Here is a 26,669-nt window from a genome sequence, read left to right as displayed (position 1 = left end):
TCTCTTGGCTCCTAATCACAGAGTCAGGCTGGATTGCTGGTATATACTTCTTCCCAGGGAAGGTTTGGTGGGTCACAGCAGTCTTGGGCCACGGCCTTGGATGGGGCCAAGAAAAGCAGCTATCAGAACAGAAAAAGCAAATGAAAACTCCTGCCCCCTGGGTGATGAGTCAGAAACGTCAGCTCCTCAGAACCAGACAAGCTCTGTAATTAGCGCACTGTAGACACCTGGCAGAGGCGGCGCCCACTGGCCGTCTGTGCAGGATGGCACAATGTGCCTCGTCGGGCCCCTTCCCCCCGGGTCCCCGCAAGCCCAGAAGCTCGAACAGGACTCATGGTCAGAAGCGGGTGAGAGGATGGAGTGTGCTGGGCTTTCTGGGAGGCTGGAAGCATCTAATCATACACCCAAGGTGTGGCTAAATCAAAATAGATATTTTAAATCTGCTGTTGGATGGGGACATCCTACAAGGTCAGCTTGAGAGAGGTAGTGGTGTTCAGAGAGAGGGGACCCAGGGGAAATCTGACAAGGGAGGAGCAAAGAACACATGTGAATTCCTAACACCAGTGAAGACACCAGAGTTTGCACTTTCTTGGGAGTTCCTGCTGTGGCATGGTGGCTTAAGGATCTGGTGTTGCTGCAGCTGCAGCATAGGGTGCAGCTCTGGCACAGATTTGATCCCTGGCCCAGGAACTTCCATATGCCACAGGTGCGGCAGAAAAAGAAAAAAAAAGTGTTCACACTTTTTGGGGAGCCTGACCTACATGCTCCCCAGATGGAGCCCTGCCGACACCCCATGAAACTGACTTGAGACATCTGACCTGAAGAAATGTGAAATAATAAAATCATGTTGTTTTAAGCCACCAAATTTGTGGTCATCTCTTTCTCTCTCCCTCTTTTTTTTATTTTTTATTTTTTTATTTTTTTTTTGTCTTTTTAGAGCTGCTCTCTCAGTCTGAGCTGTAGCCGCTGGCCTACACTGCAGCCACAGCAACATGGGATCCAGGCCGCATCTGCAACTTACACCACAGCTCATGGCAACGCTGGGTCCTGAACCGAGTGAGCAAGGCCAGGGACCAAACCTGCATCCTCACAGATGCTAGTCAGGTGCGTTTCTGCTGAGTCACGACGGGAACTCTGATCTCTTAAAGCAACAACAGGAAACTTTGATAGGATTGAAAGTAAGCTACTAAGCAAAATATGAGACAGTGTGTATAGATGTATGACTGGGTCAATTTGCTGTACAGCAGAAATTGACAGAACATTGTAAATCAACCATAATTAAAAAAAAAAAAAAAAAAGGAGTTCCTGTCATGGCACGGTGGTAACGAATCAGAATAGGAACCATGAAGTTGCAGATTCAATCCCTGGCCTTGCTCAGTGGGTTAAGGATCCCACGTTGCCATGAGCTGTGGTGTAGATCACAGACATGGCTCAGATCTGGCGATGCTGTGGCTGTGGTGTAGGCCAGCAGCTGTAGCTCCCATTAGACCCCTAGCCTGGGAACCTCCCTATGCTGCGAGTGTGGCCCTAAAAAAGCAAAAAATAAAATAAAATAAAATAAATTTAAAAACTACAAGGCAAATACTCCCAGTGGTACCTGACTGATCTAGGAGGTACCTGGAGTCACGTTACATAAGAGGACGTTATCTTCTCTGTCTTCTTACTACTTTCCGATTATATCAAGCAGTTATGGTCCTGATCTGTTTGTTTATTTGTTTGTTTGGCTGTGGCATGCAGCAGCTTTATGTGGGATCTCAGTTCCCAGACCAGGAACTGAACCCGGGCCACATGAGTGAAAGCTGAAAGCACCCAATCCTAACCACTGGACCACCAGGGAACTCCATCCATTTCTTCCCTCCCCCCCCCCCCAGCCCCCGTTCATTTTTTAACACCTATGTATCTGTTGTTAACCTTTCTTAGTTAGGAAAGAGCAGTCCTAGGGCTCAAAACCTCCTGCAAACAACCATTTGAAATATGCATTTAATAACATTCTTATTTTTAATCATATCTAGTTTTTAACTGGGTCACTTACGACAACGAATGTTGATCTTCAATTTACTTTATAAACTTGTAGTTTGAAATAAATTGTGTTTATTTTTTCTTTTGAATGAATGCATTTATATTCAAAAAAAGTAGATTTAAGGAAAAATGTTCAGTGAATAGTGCAGGATGTACACACCTACCAGCAAAAAGCGTGTAGACGAGGTATGGGCCATAAAGCTTAGGATGCACTAGCTTAGCCGTAGGTAGATAGAGAACTGGGCTTCTGATGGGATTTAGCAGGTATTTGACCGCCCAGTATCTGAAGGTCCTCCCTTTGTTTGGAGAATTCCCTTCCTTCTGAGTCTCTGGTTGGTTTGCAAAACTTACCTCCTACTGTAAAAACAGACAATACTGGAATTCCCGTCGTGGTGCAGCAGTTAACAAACCTGACTAGAATCCATGAGGATGCGGGTTTGATCCCTCACTCAGTGGGTTAAGGATCCGGCCTTGCCGTGAGCTGTGGTGTAGGTTGCAGATGCGGCTTGGATCCCTCATTGCTGTGGCTCTGGCGTAGGCAGGTGGCTACAGCTCCGATTGGACCCCTAGCCTGGGAACCTCCATATGCCGCGGGTGTGGCCCTAAAAAGATCAAAACAAACCAAAACCAACAATACTGACAATGCCTGCTAATCATCTCCCAGCCTCCCTTGCAGTGAGGCCAAGGTCACGTGACCTAGACATCATCAATCAGATGCACTGTGCCTGGCTTTGAATCTAAAGCTGTAGGGGTAGGAATTCCCTGGTAGCTCGGAGGGTTAAGGAACCAGCATTATCACTGCTGTGGCTCGGGTTCGATCCCTGGCCTGGGAACTTCCACAGGTCTAGGGTGCTGCCAAAAACAAAAAATAAAATTTTAAATTAAAAAACTTTAAAGACATATGGGCGGCACGGATACAGATCAAGTCCTTGGTATAAGCGCCACCACCTTGTGTGGTTTCCTTACCAAAGAGTGTTCTGAGAAGAAATCTGAGGCAATGGGGGTGGGGCTGGGGGTAGTGACCTGATTTCCTTTTAATAAATTCCTTTTCTGTGTACATTAGCCAGAGACACTGTTGCTTGCAGCTAAGGACCCTGACTGACACTGCGTTTGGATGCTACAAGCCACAGACACAGGTGGCAGCGCAGAGGGCGGCCGGGATCTGCGGTTCCAGCCTGGGAAGCAGGGGCCCTGGCTTTGCTATTGCAAAACATTTGGTTTACACCAAGGTTTGGCAAACGTTCTGTAAAAGGCCAGCTAGTAAATATTTCACACGTGGGTCCGTATGGTCTCTTTTGCGGCAACTCAACCCTGCCTTTGGAAGCAGCCTTGAGCAATATGCAAATTAGCAGGTGGCTGCAGGCCAATAAAACTTCATTTACAAAATCCGGTGGTGGGCTGGACATGGACCGCCGTTTAACCCTGGTTTAAACTCTCCCCTAATCCGTACCAGCCAGTGACCGGGTGAATGTTGTCAGTTTCAGAAAAACTTGTAGAAACACATCAGGATGTTGCCAGGTTCACCTTCACAGAGGCTTCAGTAAGCCGCTACAAGAAGTCGATCACTGGCCAGGATGGTCCTTTTAATGACCAAAATGGAAGACAGCATGGCTTTATTGAGGTTCTTTCTGCCCGAGGCTTGTAATCTAAAATGGTGGAGCATCTAATGGTCTGGAGATTTACAGGGACAGGCAAGTCCAGTTCTAGCCAGAGGCTGGTAAACTTTATTTGTAAAGTAAAATTGTAAGTATTTTAGGTGTTACAGGCCACATCAGGTCTTTGCAGCATGTTCTTCCCTGCCTTTCTTATAATGTTAAGACTGAACAAGCACTCTTGGCTTGAGGGCCACAAAAAAGGCAAGACTTTGGCCAGGAAGCCAGTAGTTTGATCCACCTGGCTCTAGACTAAAGATCCATGGTGCGGAGGCAAAAAGCTGAGCAGAAGAGAGGATATATGGGATTCAGAAAGAGACCTTCCAGGCAGAGGACCAACCTGGGGACATAGCTTGGGTCAAGGGCTGGGAGGCAGGAATTCTCAGGTTCGAAGATGAGGTCCACTTTCTATGAGACAGGAAAGCAAACACCATCCAGCTACTCTGTCACTGGATTCCTGAGTGTCAACATTTGTGTGACAATAAATGTTTGTTGTTTAAAAAAACAATCCAGGAGTTCCCATCATGGCTCAGTGGTTAACGAATCCGTCTAGGAACCATGAGGTTGCGGGTTTGATCCCTGGCCTCTCTCAGTGGGTTAAGGATCCCGCCTTGCCGTGAACTGTGGGGTAGGTCGTAGACAGCTTGGATCCTGCAATGCTGTGGCTCTGGTGTAGGCTGGCAGCTACAGCTCCGATTAGACCCCTAGCCTGGGAACCTCCACATGCCACAGGAGCAGCCCTAGAAAAGGCAAAAAGACAAAAAAATAAAAAATAATAAAAAACAATCCAGGAGTTCCCACTGTGGCTCATTGGTAATGAACCCGACTAGTATCTATGAGGTTTTGGGTTCAATCCCCCGCCCTGTTCAGTGGGTCAAGGATCCGGCATTGCCATGAGCTTCGGTGTAGGTCGCAGATGCATCTCGGATTCTGCATTGCTGTAGATGTGGTTTAGGCTGGCAGCTATAGTTCTGCTTCAAACCCTAGCCTGGGATCTTCTATATGCTGCAGGTGTGGCTCTAAAAGGCAATAAAATAAAAATAAAATAAAATAAAATAAAATAAAATAAAAGAATAAAATAAATAAAATAAAATAAACCCACGATCCAGATAAGATCTCTGATGTGCATGGCCTTGCATGACCAAAGGAACTGAGAAGTTCCTGAGACAATCCGCCCTGAGATTCTTCTGGGAAACTAGGCTTTGTGCCCACGGGAACGGGGAGGGGCCCTCCCCTCCATTGCCTTAGATCCAGAGGACTGTGGCCTAGAAAGATCATTCCAGTGAGTGGAACCCAGGGCCCTGCTTTGACCAACCACGGATCTTACCCCCAGCAGGGAAGGAAGTTTCTGGTATCTGTAACCAGCAGTGAAACTTGGGCCACTGGGCATTGATGCTCATTCTGCTTATCTGTTTTCCAAAGCGGACCGCGTAGGCATCCTCTTCCTCTCCCCCAGTCCATAGGGGGTGCATTTGCGAGTATACGACTTACCTTTTAGTCACGGGCTGCTGGGCCACCAGAAGCCACCCTGGGCCCACAGAGAGGATCGCTACACATCATCAAGTGATCCTGGAGTGATTGTGACGTTGGGCTGTGGACCTCCTGGGAAGGGGTTCCTGCATTTCCTGAACGTCTAGGAATGGCTTAACCTCTGAGGAAGTTGTGCCTGCACGTTCGGCAGCAAAGGGATGGGCTTCGTTGCCCGCCTCCCAGTCAATGCCCTCTTCCCTTTGCTGAGAGTGTGGTTCAGGAATCTCTCCCGCTCAGAGGAACGGGAATCTGCCTCCCAGCTCAGAGGTCCATGCTGGGCTCGGTCATTCACTGCTAAGTCACCTCTGCCAGTGACAGGGTGAGGTGTGAAAACTGCAGTCCTCAGGCTAACGACATCAGGAAGACTTTGCTGAAGGGCTTCTGTGGAATCTCTCTTGTTCCTGACGAAAGACCTAGAAAAAGTCAGTTCCCCTCTTACCTGATTAAGCCAGGAGATGGCAACGTTCTCCTTGAACCAGAGTCCTGAAAGTTTTGCAGGCCACGCACATGGGGCGGTGACTCTGCCATCGTAGCCTAAAGGCAGCCACGTGCAGTATCAAAGCTGACAGGCACGCCTGGGTTCCAATAAAACCTTATTTATGGACAGTGAAACTTGAATTGCCTCTAATTTTCATGTGTCACCAAGTATTCTTCTTTTTACTGATTGATTTTTTTCGAAATTGGAACTCAGATGCCTAGATCGGAGCAGGGATCAGGTTTCTCATGACGCACCTAATACAATGCTTAGGCCTTCATTTGTGCACGAATATTTGGTGAATGAATATTTACAAAATCCTTGTGACAAATTGACTCTTTTATCATTATAAATATTTATGCCCTCAACAGTGTGGAAATATATAAAGCCAACATGAATAGAGGTGAAGGAAGAAGCAGACAGCAATACAATAAGAGTAGGGGGCCTCCATACCCCACATGGATAGATCATCCAGACGGAAAATCAGTCAGGAAACATTGGATTTGGTCTACACTTCAGACCCAGTGGACCTGACAGACGTACCCAGAACATTGCATCCCCCAGCAGCAGATTAGGCGCTCTTCTCAAGTGTACGTGGAACATTCTTCAGGGGAAGCCTTATGTTGGGCCACAAACAGTAGCTTAATTTACTGATTGGAAGAAATAGAGTGGACTGCTCTGGGGTGCCTACCAGCCACCCGCCCCAGGGACAAAAGCCAAAATAAAACTAGAAACACAAAGAAAATGGACAGCGGCCCCTGAAGGTTTTCGTTTGCAACCCCCGAATGTGGGTCTTCAAGAGAGACAGAGGGTTTTTGCTACTTTGGGCATTCCTTAGGGAAAAATTCAAGAGCTCTCTCATGCTCTCTCTGGTTGAATTTTTCTTTTTTCAGGAGAGTATGCTATTATGATAATTTTATTTCCATCATCACCCAACTCTTTAAAGCAGGAGTCTTTATTAAAGACAGACAAAAGAAGGAGTTCCCGTTGTGGCTCAGCAGTAACGAATCTGACTAGGAGCCATGAGGACACGGATTTGATCCCTGGCCTCGCTCAATAGGTTAAGGATCCGGTGTGGCTGAATGTGGCTGTGAGCCGTGGTGCATGTCACAGACGCGACTCGGATCTGGCGTTGCTGTGGCTGTGGTGTAGGCCAGCAGCTGCAACTCGGATTTGACCCCTAGCCTGGGAACCTCCATATGCCATGGGTGCAGCCCTAAAAAGACAAAAACAAACAAAAAATAGAGACAGAAGCGGACTGGCAACAAAACTGGATTGAACCGAAGCCACAGCAGCAACTTGAACCAAGCAATGACAACACCAGATTCTTAACCCACCGAGCTCACAGGGAACTCCTAAAATTCTTAACGATATTTGGACAAACAGCCCCATATTTTCATTTTGCAATGGCCTCTGGGAAATGGCCCCTAGCCTGGGAACTTCCATATGGTGCAGGTGCGGCACTAAAAACACAATAATAATAATAATAATAATAATAATAAATCAGCAGAGGGGGTGAGACATCATCCCACTGTGATTCCTCCATGGCTCACTGTAAAAGCCACACATTATCATCTTTTTTTTTTGTCGTCTTTTTTTTTTCTCTTTTTGCCTTTTCTAGGGCCACTCCTGCGGCATATGGAAGTTACCAGGCTAGGAGTCTAATCAGAGCTATAGCCACCAGCCTACGCCAGAGCCACAGCAACTCAGGATCCGAGCCACACCTGTGACCTACACCACAGCTCACGGCAATGTCAGATCCTTAACCCACTGAGCGAGGCCAGGGATCGAACCCCCAACCTCATGGTTCCTAGCTAGTCAGATTCATTAACCACTGAGCCACAACGGGAACTCCTACACATTATCATCTTGATGAGCGATCAAATGACCCCCTGCCACCCAACACAGCACCTTCTTACCCTAGACACTGTCACTGGGAACATTAGAGTCTGTTGCTCTGGGCAATTTGGTTTTAAACTTTATTTTTCAATGTACAGTTTCAGATTATACAAAACATAGAAAATGGACTACTTTAAAGGCACATTAAGTAGAAAGTCTCTAACTACTCTAAGATCACATTTGTCCCCAAAACAAGATTCAAACTTTGCCTCTAGGCCCTTCCTCGCACCACCACCGCCCCCTAATATATGAAACTAGCCAACCTCCTGTATTGTAAGTCACCTTTCAACTATTAGCGAGTTTAGTAATTCCCACCCAGGCAGATTTTAAATGATGCTACAGCTTCTATTCAAGCTACCATGCTTAGTGTGCTTATGTGTGGGCTTGGGGGTCTAGGTTTCTTTACCATCAGCAAATACAGAGCATCCTAGGACTTCATCCTGTGATTAGGGATACGCACAGGTGCACAACCCATAGCAGACAGTGTGGGGCCGGGGGGGCATCTCCAAGTCTCCTATATTCAGGTATGAGTATTTACATCCATGCCAAGCAACAAATCAAGCCTTCTCCAAACTCACTTGAACAGAGTCCCAAAGTAATTTTAATGCAAGTAACAAAATGAGTTAGTCTGTCTCCATCCATAGCCCCTCCATGAAAGAATTACAGTACTTTATAAAAATGTCCTAAAATATGCAAACTACAGTTCCCTCAAAGGCAGTTGTTACCAGTAATATATTTGGTCCTAATAGCTGCTTCTAGGATGTCTCAGCTAATCTTCTTTGTTGTTGTTCTTGAATCACCAGTCAAAAGCACCAAGCAAGGGCTGAATCTACAGACAGGGTTTAGAAGACTGGGTATTTTCTCACTCATGCCGTCACCTCTTTCCCACTTCTCTGGGGCACGTCATGACAGGGGGGAAAAGGCAGCTCTCCTGTTTCACAAAACCTTGGCATCGCAGATGCATGTGGGCACTGAGTGCTATACACCAGTGGAGACCAGCCAGGTCATTTCAGATACCCATTCTGAAGCTTTTGGGGGAAGGAAATTCATGCATGGCTTGGGGATAAGACTTTCCAGATTTCCGGTTCTAAGGGTTTTTGTTTGTCTCCATTGTGGCTACAAGGGAACTACAGGAAAGCCACCTGAGTTGAAAGCTTGGGGAACCCAGACCCACTTTCCTCCACGAGGCTTGCATAGTATCCTGCCAGCCCCAGAGGTGTGACCCAGAACCTGCCTAAAGACAGTTTTCCGTTGAGGCAGGAGGTGACCATTTGTCCAGCCTCTGGCCCCTTGTCCCCCTGTACTGTGCTGGTGGCCCCTCTGTGGGGAGTGGGTTCTGTCTCAGAAGTATGTTTGGATTTGCTTGTCCCTGTGTTTTCAGAGCCCTGCGTAGTTCTTGGAACGCAGTAAGCACTTAATATCTTGTTGAAACTGAATGAATGAATGAATGAGTGCATAGGCAGATGGAGAGGAAACTCAACCCTGAGCTAAAGAGGTGTCCACGGTGGCCCTAAAGTGACTCGAACCAGGTATTTCCCCAGCTCCCCTGGAACTAGGCTGATGGCAAATCTTCACTCCACTGAGCAGGTCATTTCCACGGCGCTAGAGCTGACACACACAGATGGGTCCCAGGCACACCTCCCAGCGGCAGGCTCACCACACACGAGGAAGAGGATGGTAAGCTGCAAAGAGCCTCTTCCTTCGGCACTTGATGGGGCCACCACACTGCCACACACCTCACCGTGTCGAGTACCAGCTTCCCAGAGGCTCAGAATTGCCGGCAGCCCATCCCTGGACCCTGGCAGGCATCTCCCAAGTAGTTCTCATCCCGCGACCATTGGGGTTCCTCCCACGGCCCGGTCACTGTGGGGACCCCAGGCCCATCTGAGGGAGGAAGTGGTCTCTGGCTATAACACAGACAGACTACTGCCCCATCGGCGCCTCCACACAGGCTACGTGGAGTGACATTTCAGCAGGTCTAAATCCCCCAGGAGCTTTGAAAAACAGGCAGGCATAGAGCAGGCTCCCTCCCACCCCATGGGCCTCTCTCCTGAAGCCTTGGTTGTGTTCTCTGCAGCCTTCAGCGCCGTGTACAATTCATTTTTCTAATTGGCTTTTAATTTGTCTCCTCCGTTAGAGGGTGAGCCCCTCAGGGAGAGAGACCATTTCGACAGTGCCCGGCACAAGCATCCCATGATTTATGCTGATGGATGGATGGATGGACGGAAGGATGAATGATGGGTGGTCCTCGGGGGCTCCAGAAATGGTTAGCAGAGGCCAGGCAGCCTTAGAAGGCAGAGGGCTTCTGAGTTGGGAGACGATGGAGGCTGCACCCCCCAGAGTGTCTGGCTATGGCAGCGCAAGGCCTGGGGCTGGCGTGTGGGTGGTCCAGATGTAGGCAGCTGTGGATGAGACAGTGAAGGACGAACTGCTGATGGAGGCCAAGGTTTGGGCCTCCGGTGGGGTCTAGACTGTCTCCCCATCTCCACACAATAAGAGCTTGAGCATTTACGAGGCAGCTCTATTCACTCGGTCCCGGGACCGTGGCCCTCAGCTGTAAGGCATCTGGGTGTCACCGAGGAGCTTATTAGAAATGCAGTTTCCTGGGCCCCAACTCTGAAGACTCTGATTCTGCAGGTCTAGGGAGGGGCTCCGATAGCTTGCATTTTACAAAGTATTCTAGGGATCACATGTTGAGATGAGGACGAGCCTATATCTGACCCCCTGGTTAAAGATCACCTCTCCTAGGCAAGCAGGTGACACTGACAGCTAATTTGAGTGGCACTTTCTGGACCTGTAGGAGGGTTAGGGGGTCTGGTCTGGATGTAGACAGAACACTGGGGGCTACACCTCTTTCTAACATGGAACGTGGCTAAACAGCCACGGTTTCCTGCCTCACCCAGACCCCCTCACCACCCTCTGTTACTGAGAGATTTGGGAAGGGAAGCTGAGGTCAGGGGGGCCGATTGTGGCCCAAACCTAGGGGAAGGGGTCCCCCGAGTCCTCGCTTTCTTGGCCTCTTGCCATATCGCAGGACATCCCCGTGGTTAAGAAAGATCTCGCTGAACACCTTTGGAAGTGAGCATGGCTGGATTTCTGGCTTTGTCGTACAGAAGCTTTCGGCGGGGCGGGAGCTCTGAATTCCAGCCTTCATCATCTGTTCTCTGATCTCAAGAATGCAAAACCTCTTCACTTCTTTTTGCCTTTCAAACGAAACAGTGTTTGGAGTTCCTGCTGTGGCTCAATGGTAACGAACCCAACTGGTATCCATGAGGACACGCGTTCAATCCCTGGCCCTGCTCTGTGGGTGAAGGATCTGGCGTTGCCGTGAGCTGTGGTATAGGTCGCAGACACAGCTCGGATCTGGCATTGCTGTGGCTGTGGCGTGGGCCGGTGGCTACAGCTCGGATTCAACCCCTAGCCTGGGAACATCCATATGCCACAGGTGCAGCCCTAAAAAGCCAAAAAAAAAAAAAAGGAACAATGTTTGCTAGAAAAACCACACACAAAAAAAATGGATTATATACAAAATGGTTATCTGAAGGTGGATTTTGTGCTGCAGTGAAAGCGACCCGGCTCCTGGGCTCTATTTGCGCTTCCTCAGTATCAGGTACATGAGGCCGCTAATGAAGGTGAAAGCAAAGGCTACCCAGGCCAGGATGAAGGAGTAGCCATAGCTGCCGTCCAAGGTCAAGGCATACAGTTGGGGGTTGCCGTCGTGAATGTCTTTGCGCCGGTCTGTGTAAATGGAAGCTGCGACCATGACACACAGGCCTGTTGGAAGAAAGCCAGGGTCCAAATGAATGACAGACCACAGCACGCACTGAGGACCCGAGGGGACGATGGCAGAGCCCTTCAGCTTTTATTATCGGGAGGTATTTATTTTAGTCTCTTGGAAAGCTGACAACTATTATTTTGCGGCAGAATACTGCTGCCTGCCCTGGAGCCATTTTCCTCCCCACTCCACCTTTTTTTTTTTTTTTTGGTTTTTAGGGCCAAACCCATGGCACGTGGTGGTTCCCAGGCTAGGGGTTGAGTCAGAGCTACAGCTGCCAGCCTACACCACAGCCCCAGCAATGTCAGATCCGAGCCATGTCTGCGACCTGTTCATGGCAACGCCGGATCCTTAACCCACGGAGTGAGGCCAGGGGTCGAACCCGCATCCTCACCGATACTAGTTGGGTTCTTAATCCACTGAGCCACAATGGGAACTCCCTCCATCCCATTCTTGCTACCTGAACCCAATGTTATCTGGACAGCTAACTACCCAGCCAGGAGGGTCATAACTCGTCCAAGCCATGGATCAGACAGGCAAGAAGTGGTTTGCTCTGCAGGGCACATAGGGTTTCTGTCACAACTACTCAGCTCTGCTGTCATAGCATGAAAGCTGCCATGGACAATGCAAAAACAAATGGGTGGGGCTGTCTTCCAATAATATTTTATTTGCAAAAACAGCAGTGAGCCAGATTCGGTCCATGGGCCATAGTTTGCCAACCCCCTTGGCAATCTTGTTCCTATTCATTTGTTATAGTCTATGGTTCTAGGTATTCCAGTTCTGGCCACAGCAAATTCTTCAGGTAAAAATATTACTCCCTGAAAAGAGGGAGCTGAGGGAGGAGAAAGCATTTTTTATTGCTGTGTGTCCCCTTGCTTACTGCTTTAGAAACAACTAGGTCAGGATGAATGTCTGGAGCTGCAGCAGCCTTTTTGGGGTCATGAGGAGGTCATTGCTGTCATCTTCCAACTCTGAAGGCGACAGCATGGAAAGATGGAAAGAATAGGGGTTCTTTATGCTGAGCTGCCAGATCAACTCTAGGCACCTTCCACCTTCAAGCTATTTGTTATATAAAAAAGGAAAGTTTTTTTTGTGGCTAAAGTCATAGTTAATTGGATTTTTCTCTTACTTGCAGCCAAAAGCAACCTCACTGAATCACCAACATTCACAGACATTAATGGCAGGAGGAGGTTAAGGACCTGGTTTTTCTTGGGGAAGCCTATGCCTCTCCCCTTTGTACCACGAGGGCACATTCTAGATGGCACCTCCTGCTTACCCTACAGATCCCAGCTTCGGCCTCACGTCTTTGGGACGGCTTTCCTGACCCCCAAACTAAACCCAAACTCTGAAGGATAAAACATCCTGCCGTGGCACAGCAGCCACATCTCCCTTCCATGTCCCCACCTGCCACATGCCTCTGGCTTCCACGCATGGTCAGCTGGGAAGGGAGTGCCGATTCCAGGAAGCCCCCTGTTTTACTTACATGACATGAGCTGGATGATGGAGGTTAAGACAAACCTCTCTCCCTGCTTGAGGCGGAAGAGCTGGAGCACGAAGATCAGAAAGGCGATGCAGCAGAGGATGGTGGACAGGATCATGGTGGCCTGGACCGCCTGCACCGTGGAGAACTCTGTGGGGGGGACAAAGGCGGGATGGCACGACTGAGGACCACAGACCACCCGGGCCCCTCAGGTGCACAGTGACAGCTCCAGAGCAGGGATGATAGGAGGCCAAAGGGCACCAAGCTCCATCTGCACAGAATGAACACAAGGACAGCCAAGGAGTCCTGCCCACGCCCTCCCCCCAGTGTCCATGTGTGCACTTGACCAGACGATCAACGTCCTTCTCTGGAAAAGGGAATAAGAACCACTTGCTGTGCTGTCTTCCCCATTTGGGTTTTGCCCTCAAATGCACGGCTCACGGTCAGGGGTTTTTTGTTTTTTTCTTTTTAAAGCCACGCCTGTGGCTTATAAAAGTCCCAGGCTAGGGTGTCAGGTCAGAGCTGCAGCTGCCGGCCTACGCCACAGCCACAGCCACACGGGATCTGGGCTGCCATCTGTGATCCACCCCGCAGTGCACGGAAACATTGGATCCTTAACGCAGTGAGTGAGGCCAGAGATCAAACCTCCATCCTCACAGAGACGACAGTCAGAATGGGATGGGTTAGGTCAGGATTGGGGGGTCTGTACCTTAAAAAGACCTCCAGAGTGATTCTTGGAGTCATGGGGCTCACGGGGCTGAGTGACCCTTTGAAAGGGCTCTGTGGGATCCTGCCTCTGTCATTTACTCCTGACTTTGTGGCCTTGGGTTTCCGCTCTGTGCCTCAGTTTCCCCCCCCTCCTTTTTTTTTTGGTCACATCCATGGCATGCAGAAATTCCCAGGCCAAGGACTGAACCCGTACCTCAGCAGTGACCTGAGCTATAGCAGTGACAATGCCAGATCCTTAATTGCTAGGCCACCAGGGAACTCTTCAGTTCCCCATCTCAAAACAGGGCCAATGGTCATAAGGAGGAGATGCCTTATACAAAGAACTTAGCCAAGTGCCTTGCAGTAAACCTTCAGTAGATGATGCCTGTTGGTATCTTTGCTTTTATTATGAATATCAGTATTGCTATTGATGGAACAGTAAGACCTTAGGATCCCATGAGCAAGGCCCCTTGCTTCCTAAATAGGATTCCTAGATTTGGGAAATGAACAAAAACAAGCACAAAAACAGGATGTTGTTAAATGCGAATATCATTTAAACAACAACAACATTTTAGGATAAGTATATCCCATGGCAGTATATTTGGGATATACTTAGACTTCATGGGTGTCCAGTCCATCATCAGGGACCAGGAGCCAAATCGCTTCTTCCATCGGTTCTGCAACAGAAAACGAACCCTTCACTCCACAATGAAGGTGAGGGGTTAGCGAGTTTTCAGGTGGGATTTTCCGGATCTGCAAACCACATTCTTCTGCTTTAGCTGCAGCACAGAGGCTGGAGCTTTGCTCTCACCTGAATTTACATTTGAGGCTACTGAGATGCTGAGCCCTGCCCGAGGTGGGTCACGCAACTCTTAAAGGAGTCAGCTCTCAGGTTTTTACTCAGGAGGCTGTTGAGATGCAGGGAAGCAACACGGATGTCTCCAAGCCTATTTAGAGTCGAGGCTTGAATAAAAGAGGAGCGGGATGCAACCTACTGCATCTGGAGTGGACAAGCAATGAGGTCCTGCTGCCTAGCACAGGGAACTACCTCCACTCACTTGTGATGGAGCAGGATGGAGGATAAAGCGGAAAAAAGAATGTATAAGTATGTATAACTGGTCATTTGCTGTACAGCAGAAATTGACAGAACATTGTAAATCAACTTTAAAAAGAGGAGTGGGGAGGGAGTTCCCGTCGTGGCGCAGTGGTTAACGAATCCGACTAGGAACCATGAGGTTGCGGGTTCGGTCCCTGCCCTTGCTCAGTGGGTTAATGTTCCGGCGTTGCCGTGAGCTGTGGTGTAGGTTGCAGACGCGGCTCGGATCCCGCGTTGCTGTGGCTCTGGCGTAGGCCGGTGGCTACAGCTCCGATTCAACCCCTAGCCTGGGAACCTCCATATGCCGCGGGAGCGGCCCAAGAAATAGCAACAACAACAACAACAACAAAAAAGACAAAAGACAAAATAAATAAATAAATTAATTAATTAAAAAAAAAAAAGAGGAGTGGGGAGAAGATTCTAGATGAGGGCAGAAGCTTAGAAGGGGTAAGGAAGGGAAGCTCTGCTTGGCTGAGAAAGAAGAGAGAAGTTCCCATTGTGGACCAGCATCCATGAGCACATGGGTTCGATCCCTGGCCTCGCTCAGTGGGTTAAGGACCTGCCATTGCTGTGAGCTGTGGTGTAGGCTGGCAGCTACCTCCGATTTGACCCTTAGCCTGGGAACCTCCATATGCCTTGGGCGCAGCCCTAAAAAGACCAAAAAAAGAGGGGGGGAGAAGGGTGGGGCCCTGCATTGCTGGGGTTGGTGCCCTCCAGCCTCCAGCTTTCCCACGCCCCTCCTGTCCCCAGCCCATGCTGAACCCTGCTCAGCACGCCCTCAGCAGCAGTCAGGTCCCCTGCACACATTGTGACTGAGGCGGGATGAGGACTCAGACCACGGGGAAACCTTGCTCCCGAGGGGTCTTTTTTCTCCCCTCGGCTTCACACTCACCTTGCATGGTGTCATCTAGTTCTGTACAATTCGTGTTGTTGACACACACTCTCCAGACATCCACGAAAAACTCCTCTCCTACCCACCAGGCCTGTGTCACAGAACGGAAGCGGGGAAAGGCATTTATTGGTTATGAAAATAGGGCCCCTAATCGGGTGCGAGGCACAGGGGTCAATGAAGATCCCAGCCCAGTGCTTCTCGATCTGCGGTGTGTGTGCAGATCACCTGGGATCATTCAAGTGCGGATTCTGAGTATTGAGAGATCTGGGGTGGGGCCTGAGAGTCTGCTTTGCTAACAGGCTCCCGGATGACACCCATGCTGCTGATCTGAGCAAAGGGAAGGCCCAGGCCCTCCCAGGATGTGGGGTGAGGGGGTGAGACTCAGCTGGTGGTAGTAAGACCCGCAGTGGTGAATCCTGTAAGAACTACAGGAGCAACGATGGAGAGAGGAAAGTGTGAGAGCCAGGAGGCCGGGCTATCATGGATGAAATGATCAGACGAGACTCTCCTGCCTTCCATCCCAGTGCTTCCGTGTCTCTTTGCCCCCAGCGGGCCTTCCTTCTGCTTTCCATCCACCCAAAGACTGGAGTCCCCCTGTCCATCCTGCCAGTCAAGAGAGGTTCACCGAGCTCCCACCATGTGCCCGGCGACAGAGCCAAGCACCATGCTTAACTCATAACAAAGACTGTATGACTCACCAATTGGCAAAAATGCCATCTGTGTCTTCACAGGAAGTGCCACAGTACCAAACACCCCAGGGGTGTTCCAGAGAATTAACTAGCGCTGTGGCTGACGGTTTTCCTGCCCCTAATGTGTGTCTATCCCTTTCACTGTGTCTGGGACCTTTTCAGGATCCCAAAGGATGCAAGAAACAGAAAGAGGCGATTTGAAAAGAACATTCAAAGCCATTGAGTTCATAGAGTAGGCCCTTTGGACAGTTCCCAAGACTTTAACTCACAGCATCCATGTGGTCCCTGGCCTGGCCACTCATTACAGCTCTTCGAGAACTTCCAAGAATCCAGACCTAATCACTGCACTCATCTGCTGTACAGGCTCTAGGGCCAGCAGCCTCTGGAATGGTTCAAATCCCCTCTCTGCCACTTACCATGGTGTAAATTCCAGCGGGTGCCCTAACTGCCTTAAGGCCCAGTTCCCTGATCATAAAATGAAGCCAGGAGCTCCATCTCCTAGACTCGAGGTAAAGGTCAGATGAAATGATGTGCCTTCAAGGGCTGAGTGCAGGACCTGCCAGAGTGAGCCCTCTGAGTGACAGGTGTGGTCCTACTCTGTGTTGCTAAGTTAGAATGATCAATCAACAAGGGGCTAAATGCAGCCAGACCTGAAGGTCACTTGTACGGTACACTTTTTGGCTTTCTGAGCAGAGTTTCTGACTCTGCAGTTTGAAATGAAGAGGACTGAAGCCAGGCCTTTGGATCAGGGTGTGGGTCATATGGGACCGCTGGTTAGAAGCTTCATTTCCTGCCAGGAAGGACCTCATCTATTCCAATAGGCTGTTTAGCAAATGCATGCCCGCCATATGACTGCAATCTGGAGACTCAAGGAGAGAATTCCATCTGGGGAGTGGAGGCAGGGGAGGGAAGTTTCCAAGCATGAGCTCTGCTGGGAAGGACTTGGCCAGGTGGACTAGCAATGCAGAATCCTGCAGGTAAGGAGATGTCAGGGGCAGGAGGGGCAAAGATCACCTGGATGGGTCACCCGGGAGGGGGGCGTCTAGGGAAATGGTCCTCAAGCATCAATGTTTCTTTTGTTTTTGTTTTGTTTTTTGCTTTTTAGGGCCACACCTGCAGCATATGGAGGTTCCCAGGCTAGGGGCTGAATCGGACCTGCAGCTGCCAGCTTACACCACAGCCACAGCAATGCCGATCCAAGTTGCAGCTGTGACCGACACCACAGCTCATGGCAACCCTGGATCCTGACCCACTGAGCGAGGCCAGATCAAACCCATGTCCTCATGGATAGTAGTCGGGTTCATAACCTATAGAGCCACAACAGGAACTCCCAAGCAAGGCGATTTTTTTGCCTCCCATGGGCCATCTGACAATGTCTGAAGACATTTGGGGGCATCACAACGAGGGACAGGAGTGCTCCTGGCCTCAAGCAGGTAAAGACTAAGGATGCTGCTCCATATCCTGCAAGGTACAGGACCACCCGCCACAGAGAATGACCCAGCCCCAGTGACAACAACGCAGAGGGTGAGAAAATGACATGAGGAGGGCAGAGTTTAAGTCACATGGTCAAAGGGCTTCCTACAGCTGAGGCATCTTGCCAGGCTCTGCCGGGGCATCAGGTGAAGGGACTAAGGTCCCCAGCCCACCCACACCTACATGTGGGACGCTTCGAACCCCCACACTGAGCCCAACAGCCCTCAGGCCGGGCTGGGAGATGGGTGTGCTCCGGAAGCAAGGATAACCCCAAACTGTCTGGCATTCCCGCTGTGGTGCAGCAGAAATGAATCCAGCTACGAACCATGAGGTTGCAGGTTTGATCCCTGGCCTGGCTCCATGGGTTAAGGATCCGGCATTGCAGTGAGCTGTGGTGTAGGCCAGCAGCTACAGCTCCAATTCGACCCCTAGCCTAGGGGCCTCCATATGCCATGGGTGTGGCCCTAAAAAGACAAAAAAGAAAAAAAAAAAAAGCCCTAACTGTCATCACTTGGGGGAGTTCTCAATCCTGCTTCTATGGACTCTAGGATCCAGGGCTGCCAGGACGGTCGAAAGCAAAGGGAACTTACATTGTCAATGGTGGCGACGAAAAGCAACGCTGCGGACGTGATGTGGAAGATGATGATGAAAGCCAGAAGCACCAACATTTTCACAGGTCACGGTGGGGCCACCAAGTAGCGTCGAAAGGCCAGAAAGAGGGAGGGGCTAAAGAGGGTGAAAGAAACTCAAATCTGTCAAGGACAAAGCAACAGGAAAACGGCAAGTAAGCAACTTTTCATAGAATTTTAGGAAATCTTAAACAGCTCTTTCCATCTTCCCTTTACCTGGAGACGTTAGTAGACAAAGTCTGGCATTAGGAGCTGTTCTTTGTTGCATCCAGATGCCAAATATTCCTTGTGGAGGAGGGTGAGGACCAATTAAAATCTCAAATTCAGTACAGAGCAAAGGGCACCTTCCTACACTGTTGCTGCAAATTGTAAGTTGGTTCAACCACTTTGGAGAACAGTATGGAGGTCCTTTAAAAAACTAAAAATAGCTATACCACTCCTGGGCATATATCCAGGAAAAATGAAAACTCCAATTTGAACAGATACATACACCACAATGTTCACTGCAGTACAATCTACAATAGCCAAGATGTAGAAGCAAATAATGTCCACTGACAGGACAGATGAATGAACAAAAATGTGGTACATATATACAGTGGAATACTACTCAGCCGTTAAAAAGAATGAAAAATGCCATTTGTAGCAACATGGATGGATCTGGGGATTATCGTACTAAGTGAAATAGATAGAGAAAGACAAATATCATATGATATCACTCATATAAGTGGAATCTTAAAAAAAGGATACAGATGAACTTGTTTGCAGAATAAAAACAGACTCACAGAAAACAAACTGATGATTACTAAATGGGAAAGGGGGGGAGGGAAATATTAGGAGTTTGGGATTAGCAGATGCAATCTATTGTGTATACAAAAGATAAACAACAAGGTCCTGATATATATTATAGACATCTTGTAATGAACTATAATAGAAAAGAACTTAAAGTTTTTTAAAAATAACCTCTGTAACTCAAAAAAAAAAAAATATTGCAAGTCTCCGAAGCAGCATACCAAGGGCACCATGGCAGGAACAGTAGCTCTGTGTATGCTAAAATGCTGGTCTGGATCCCCCACCCACCAGGCAACACCCTGGGGCTCTCACAGCACCAGAGGAAGCTGAGTATTCATTATCGTAGTCCCTGCTGCCTAACAAAGCAAAATGATCAGAGGAGACGATATTTCCTAATGATATGAGCATTTATAAAATTAATCTGCACTCAAAACATCCCTTCTCTTTATACCTAATCCCATCTGAACAACATCCAAACACAATGCAAACACCATGTTTTCCTCTCTCTAGTCATGAAAAGACTGCAATTCCCAGCCTCCCTTGCAATTAGCTCAGCACCTTGTGACTAACTCTAGCCAATGGGCTGTTAGCAATGCTGGCTCATTTCCAGGCTGAAGAGCAAGTGTGAGTTCTCCATGCTCCCTCCCCCCTATGAAGTAGCTGGGATGGTGCAGCCACAATACATTGAAACCTCACACTTTAGACAAACACTGTGACTGGGATATAAGCCTTTGGATGTTAAGCTGCTGGGATTTCAAAAAAAATTTTTTTTAACTATGATTGGACACAAAATAATACACAACAGGAAGTGACGACAAAATGAAATTAGAAATCTTGCAAAACAACTAAGGTGGTGTCAAGTTGATAAAAGTGACGCTAAAGAATCACTCAAAAGGCACCTGAGGGGTTAATATGTAAAAACTTGTTCCAGCTGAACAAAAAGATTAACTTGAATAATTTTTTTTAAAAAAAGAGAAGGAAAAAAGAAAGAAAGAAAGAAAGCTTTCAAAGAAATAAAATTCCCTGGTAGCTTAGTGGTTAAGGATTTGGTGTTGTCACTGCTGTGGCATTGGTTTGATCCTTGTGCCAGAACTTCCACATGCTGTGGATGTGGTGAAGGAAGGGAGAGAGGGAGGGAAAGAAGGAAGGAAAGGAAAGAAAGAGAGAAAGGAAGAAAGAAGAAAGAATGGAAGGATGGAAGCTTTCAAAAGAATGATTTGAATATCAAAGAATTAAAAAAACAATGCTTGGGAAAATTAAGTCTTTGCACATTTTTGCAAAAATGACCATCGTCTTGGTTGAAGGACATGCAAATGTCAAGTGAAAATGTCACATCAATCAAACCTGCTGGACAAGTGACTGCTACAACCCCCAAATTCATTCTTTGTTCCTTCCAATCATTTATGACCAGTCACTAAAATTTTAGGGAACATAAAATTAATTTTTAGTTTTACTTCTAAAAAACACAATCCAAATCAGACCTTGTTTTCACTATTTATGATGACATTATAGCACCAGTTTTAAGTAGATTTCTTTTTTTTTTCTTTTTTCTTTTTTGGCCACACTTGTGGCTTGTGGAAGTTCCTGGGGCAGGGATTGAACCTGTGCTGTAGTTGCAGCAGCACGAGGTTCTTAACCTGCTGTGCCACACGGGAACTTCCTGATTTTTTAAAATTAAATTAAATTAAATTAATTTATTTTTTGCTTCTTGGGGCTGCACCCACAGCATATGGAAGTTCCCAGGCTAGGGGTTGAATCAGAGCTACAGCCGCCAGCCTACGCCACAGCCACAGCAACGCAGGATCTGAGCCACATCTGTGACCTAACCATAGCTCATAGTCACTCCTGATCCCGGACCCCACTGATCGAGGCCAGGGATCGAACCTGCATCCTCATGGATACTAATCGGATTTATTTCCGCTGCGCCACAACAAGAACTCCCTGATTTTATTTTTAATAGTTTCTTTCTCCCTCTTTCCAAAGAGACACACACACATACACACATTTTTTTTCTGACCACTTGAGAGTAAGTTGCCTAGGCCGTACTTTAAATATTTTGGTGGGTATCTCTGAAAAACAAGGATAGGCCCTGACACAGCCACAGTATGATGATCACAGACAATTTCACGTTGTATAATATTATTATCTCACCTACAGTGAGATACAACATTCAAATGTTTCCAGTAATCTCAGTCATGGTCTTAATGGTTGTCTTCCCGGTCCGGGACAAATCCAAGACAATGCATTGCATTTTGCTGTTAAGCCTCGTCAGTCTCCATTAACCTAGAATGATTCCTTCGCTTTTCTTGGCCTTTCGGGGTGTGGATATTCTGTTAGAGTACTGACCATTTATCTCATCAGAATTCCCTCCATCTGCCTAACGCTTCCCAGTGACTGGATTCAGGGCAGCTCTTGTGGCTTGAACGCTACCCACTCGCATGTGCTCCTGGAGTGTCCCACCAGCGGGGAGAGGATGTCTGTTACTGGTGATGCTGACTTTGGTTACGGGTTTAATGTCCACGAGATTTCTCCATTGTCCAATTTTTCCTTTGCAAAGTCATCTCTGGGGAGGTATTTTTTATTTTTTTAATTTTAATTTTTTTTATTTTTATGTTTTGTCTTTTTGAGGCCACACCCGTGGCATATGGAGGTTCCTAGGCTAAGGGTCGAACGGGAGCTGCAGCTGCTGGCCTACACCACAGCCATAGCAACACGGGATCTGAGCCGCCTCTGCAACCTACACTGCAGCTCAGGGCAGCACCGGATCCTCAACCCACTGAACGAGGCCAGGGATGGAACCTGCATCCTCATGGATGCTAGTCAGATTTGTTTCCACTGAGCCACAATGGGAACTCCTGGGAGGTATTTTTTAGACTGTGGTAGATGCTTGTAGATTAAAAACTTACCACTGATGACACTTAGTGCATTCGCAGGTTGTCCACCCATCAGCACCATCTAGTTCCACAGCATCCCCTCACAGTGAATGGAAGCCTTGTACCCATGAAGCAGTCACTCCCCACTCCTCCTTCCACTCAGCCCCTGGCAACCATGAATCTGCTTTCTGTCTACGGATGTGTCTATTCTGGATACCTTTTCTTTTCTTTTTTTTTTTTTTAGGGCCAGACCCTGCAGCATATGGAAATTCCCAGGCTAGGGGTCGAATCAGAGCTGCCAGCCTGCACCACAGTCACAACAATGCAGGAACCCAGCTGCATCTGCAGTCTATACCACAGCTCACTGCAACACTGGATCCCCAACCCACTGAGCGAGCCCAGGGACCCACATCCTTATGGATACAAGTCGGATTCATTTCTGCTCCACCACAAGAGGAACTCCCCTATTCTGGATACTTCATGGCAGTTCCTTCGATGGAACGATGCAAGATTTGTCTTTTTGTGTCTGGCTTCTTCCATTTAGCAGTGTGTTCAAGGTTCATCCACGTTGCAGCATGTGTAAGAGATATCTTTGAAGTGCTGTAAAGATCCAATCTCTCAACAAAATGTCACCCCAATAAGTTTGCACCTCCACTGATATATCTGAAATAGAATCATTTAAAAGACTTTTTGGGCAAATACCCTATGATATCACTTATATGTGGAATCTAAAATACGACACAGGAGTTCTCCTGTGGCACAGCGGGTTAAGGATCCAGTGTTGTCACTGCAGCAGCCCAGGTCACTGCTGTGGCTTGGGTTCAAGCCCTGGCCTGGAACTTCCATGTGCTGCAGGCACAGCCAAAAAAGATAACATAAAATAAAATATGACAAAATGACTATATCTATGAAACAGAAACAGATTCACAAAGAGCAGACTTGTGGTTGCTGAGGGGGAGGGGGAGCAGGGGAGTGATGGATTGGAGGTTTGGAATTAGCAGATGCAAACTCTTATATAGGACAGATAAACAAGAAGATCCTACTAGAGAGCACAGGGAACTATATTCAGTATCCTGTGATAAACCACAATGGAAAAAATATGAAAAATATACATGTGGGTGTTCCCGTCGTGGCGCAGTGGTTAACGAATCCGACTAGGAACCATGAGGTTGCGGGTTCGGTCCCTGCCCTTGCTCAGTGGGTTAACGATCCGGCGTTGCCGTGAGCTGTGGTGTAGGTTGCAGACGCGGCTCGGATCCCGCGTTGCTGTGACTCTGGCGTAGGCCAGCGGCTACAGCTCCGATTCGACCCCTAGCCTGGGAACCTCCATGTGCCGCGGGAGCGGCCCAAGAAATAGCAACAACAACAACAACAAAAAAGACAAAAAAAAAGAAAAAAAAAGAAAAATATACATGTGTAACCGAGCCACTTCAGTAGAAATTTAACACAACATTGCAAATCAACTATACTTCAATAAATTATTTTTTGAAAGAATAAAATAGCTTTTTTTTTTTTTTTGGTCTTTTTAGGACCACACCAGTGGCATACATAAGATCCTAGGCTAGGGGTCAAATTGGAGCTACAGCTGTAGGCCTAGACTACAGCCACAGCAACACCAGATCCAAACCGAGTCTGTGACCTACACCATAGCTCACAGCAATGCGGGCTCCTTAACCCACTGAGCAAGGTCAGGGATCAAATCCAAGTCTTCAAGGATACTAGTCGGGCTTGTTACCGATGAGTCACAACGGGAACTCCTAAAAGATCCTTTTTTGATACCAGCTTCCCCATCAAAAGAGTTACACAAAGCCCTCCACCCTTTCTCTGGCCAGCCTCACCCTCACCCCTGAGACTCATTATTCCCTCATGGGAATGACCAAGGCCCCTTGCTAAGCCCCAGGACTCATCAACAATAAGCCAGGAGCCGAGCGGCTGCAGAGCTCAGCCTGGGCGGTCTTGGCTGTGATTCTGTGCCTTGTCACTTAGAGGAACCCAGTGAACCAGCTCAGAGATTCTTCCAATTCTTTTAAAAAGACAAATCCCCTTTGTTAAGGCCTGCGTCATTCTTAGCTACCATCGCATGCTGCCTCCAAACAGATGCGTTTCCAACCCTCGCAAAAAAGTGTAAGCACCACACTGAATGTGACTTTAATATCAGCTGGAATGCCAAAATGCCAACATCAAAGGCAGTGCCCCAAACTCCACAGTGATAATAGCTTTACATATAATCCAGCTCAGGTGACACAAACACATGAGGACACAAAACAAAAACTTGCTAGAAAAGGAAAAAAAGGCTTTAATGAATTCTTTCCCAACGTATGGAATTCAAATGTTATAGGGCATGATTTTCGATGGTGCATTGACAGGGCATTAAATAACAGTGAACCACGTAGTAAGAGAGTCCCCCTCCCAAACCTCTGAGCACATCCAGGAAAAAGACCCAGTTTGGTGCTAGCCTGTCTCTAACCTTTAGCACTTTTCTTTCTTTCATTTATTTATTTATTTATTTATGGCCACCCCGCGGCATATATTTACATAAAATATATTTATTTATCCCAGGCCAGGGGTCAGATCAGAGCCACAGTTGCGACATACACCACAGCTGCAATGTCGGATCCTTTAACCCACTGTGCCTAGCCAGGGATTGAACTTGCATCTTGGCACTGCAGAAACATCACCAATCTGTTGCACCACAGTGGGTACTCCAGCAATATTCTTTTAAACAAAAAGAAAAAAAGGTCTGAACTTTGGGTTGGCCATAGTGTGTAGCTAGAATTTAACAACATTGTTTAGATTTTATTACATTTATTTTTAAGGGTCTTTCTTTTTATAAGAAGTAATACCATTTATAGTAGAGATAGAACGTCTCCTTTTAAAACAACTTTATTGAAGTTTTAAAAATGAGTCAGGTAAAAACAATTACTATGTTAATAAAAGGACAGGTGGTCGTTCAGCAAAAACCTGAAAGTGGTTCCCAAATGCCTAGGGTCTGGGAGGCACGGCTTGAACACCTGGGAGTGATTTCAGTTGGGATTCCAGACATTAGAAATAAAACTTCTGCAGAGAAAAAGTAAGTTTTTACAAGAGATCAAGTTAGGTCTTGAGCCCAGTGTGAGGAAAAAGTTAGGTGCATACAAGGGTGGCTACTGCTTTGAATCATCAGGTGTCAGGAAAATTATTGAATAATGAAGTACGTGTCACCTACTCGGTGCTTTCCATTGTCCATGTCTGGCATTCGGCTGCCCAGTGAAAAACAAAACGAGGTGAATTAATGACAACTCTCGGCCCTAGGGCACTGCTTAGTAACCTCAGCACAGGCTTTGGAGGAAACTATTCGTGAGTAACATAAACAGAAGAGCCTCCCATGACCTTTAAGAGTGACTAAAAATGGGTAACTCTTGCATCTCTACACCAAAAACAAGCCCCCCTTCACCTCTATCCCTGACCTTTCCTTTAGGGACCCAGGTCCCTGTACAGCCTTCCTGAAATACTTGTTACGTGGAAACACTTATTCTCCACTCCTGAGGTTTCCGTGTGGAGGCGGCTGCACCCGGGCAACACATCTGGCCTCAGGTCCCGCCCCTCACTCGCTCCTCCCATCCTGATTGGAGGGGGCATCAGTGTCCACTTTTTGGATTGGTGGAGCTCAGTCATTGACATCCCACCTCAAGGCCTTTTCTTTGTCCTTCCCCACACCTCCCTAGACTAGGGAGTGGGTGCGCCTGCCCCGCCCGGATCCTACCCCCGGCCCAAGCCCCAATTTCGCTTAGCTGGGGGGCGGATCCAGGGCTTACTGGGGGGCAGGGGTCAAGAGCTAAGAACCCGGCTTTTCTCACCTGATTATATCTCTTAACAATCTTTCTTTTCCAGCATTTCCACCTCATTCTTGCAATGGCTGCCTAGTGTTCCACTGGGTGGCTATGCGAGTTCCCCACAGAAGGCCATTTAGGGTGTTTCCAGACTTTTTGCTACTCCAAACTACACTGCAGTGAACATCCTTGCATGTATTTCTTTGCATGCTTGTGTTAGTGTTTCTGAAGGGTAGGTTCTTAGAAGTAGGAGTGCCGGGTCAAAGGATAAATACATTATTTTACTTTTAATGTGTTACCCCGGAAGTGTAATTCTGGCCAATATAGGCTGGCCTCTGCAGTCCGTAGGGCTCTTACTAGCGATGCTCTCTCTTTCCCATGCTTTACTCCTGCACTGCTTCCCTCTCTGGAGATACTGAAGAATAGACAGCTTCCTGGGCTAGATATTGGATGAAGGCTGGCCTGTCAAACCCAGGGTGGCATCAAATTTATCTTTGCCATTCACGGAAATTTCTTTTCCCTTCTGAAAATGTCATACTAAATACCAATCCTTTTTGCCTCCCCTTGTCCTTGTGGGTTTCAGTGCTCCACCAGTCTGGCCTGGCCTCAGTTCCTCCGAGCAGGGCTCCCTGGAGCTCTCTGTCGCTTCCACTTCAGCTGGCTCTCTCCCGCACTGTCCAGGTCTCAGCTCAAGCATCCCCTCCTCAGAGAAGTGTCCCTGATCACCCAATAGCCCGGCCCCTCCGGGACTGTCTGTTCCATCAATATCTATCCCATGGCCCTGGCTTATTTTCTTGGAGAATTTTCACTATTTGAAAGTATCTTATTTGTTCACTTGTTTATTATCCATTCCCCCTCTGTTCCCTGCTGTGCCCAGTACA

The 26,669-nt window shown here is 47.8% G+C and overlaps 1 protein-coding gene across 2 annotated transcripts in view; it reads right to left on the bottom strand.

Annotated features, from left to right (window-relative positions):
- Window positions 1-11,090: 11,090 nt before the first annotated feature.
- EMP2 (epithelial membrane protein 2) overlaps window positions 11,091-26,669 on the bottom strand; it is a 39,614-nt gene continuing 24,035 nt past the window's right edge. Inside the window, exons 2-5 of one of the 2 annotated variants that reach the window (XM_047780520.1) lie at window positions 18,279-18,440; window positions 15,527-15,617; window positions 12,834-12,980; window positions 11,091-11,349 (exon numbers count right to left, since the gene is read on the bottom strand). In XM_047780520.1, coding sequence (XP_047636476.1) covers window positions 11,162-11,349; window positions 12,834-12,980; window positions 15,527-15,617; window positions 18,279-18,356 — 504 coding nt within the window. In that variant the 5' untranslated portion in view covers window positions 18,357-18,440 and the 3' untranslated portion in view covers window positions 11,091-11,161. The remainder of the gene's footprint in view (window positions 11,350-12,833; window positions 12,981-15,526; window positions 15,618-18,278; window positions 18,441-26,669) is intronic. The other variant, XM_047780521.1, reaches the window with a different exon arrangement.

This window comes from Phacochoerus africanus, chromosome 5, assembly GCF_016906955.1.
Source record: "Phacochoerus africanus isolate WHEZ1 chromosome 5, ROS_Pafr_v1, whole genome shotgun sequence".
NCBI classification, from domain to species: Eukaryota; Metazoa; Chordata; class Mammalia; order Artiodactyla; family Suidae; genus Phacochoerus; species Phacochoerus africanus.
This window is presented reverse-complemented; position numbering and strand designations above follow the sequence as displayed.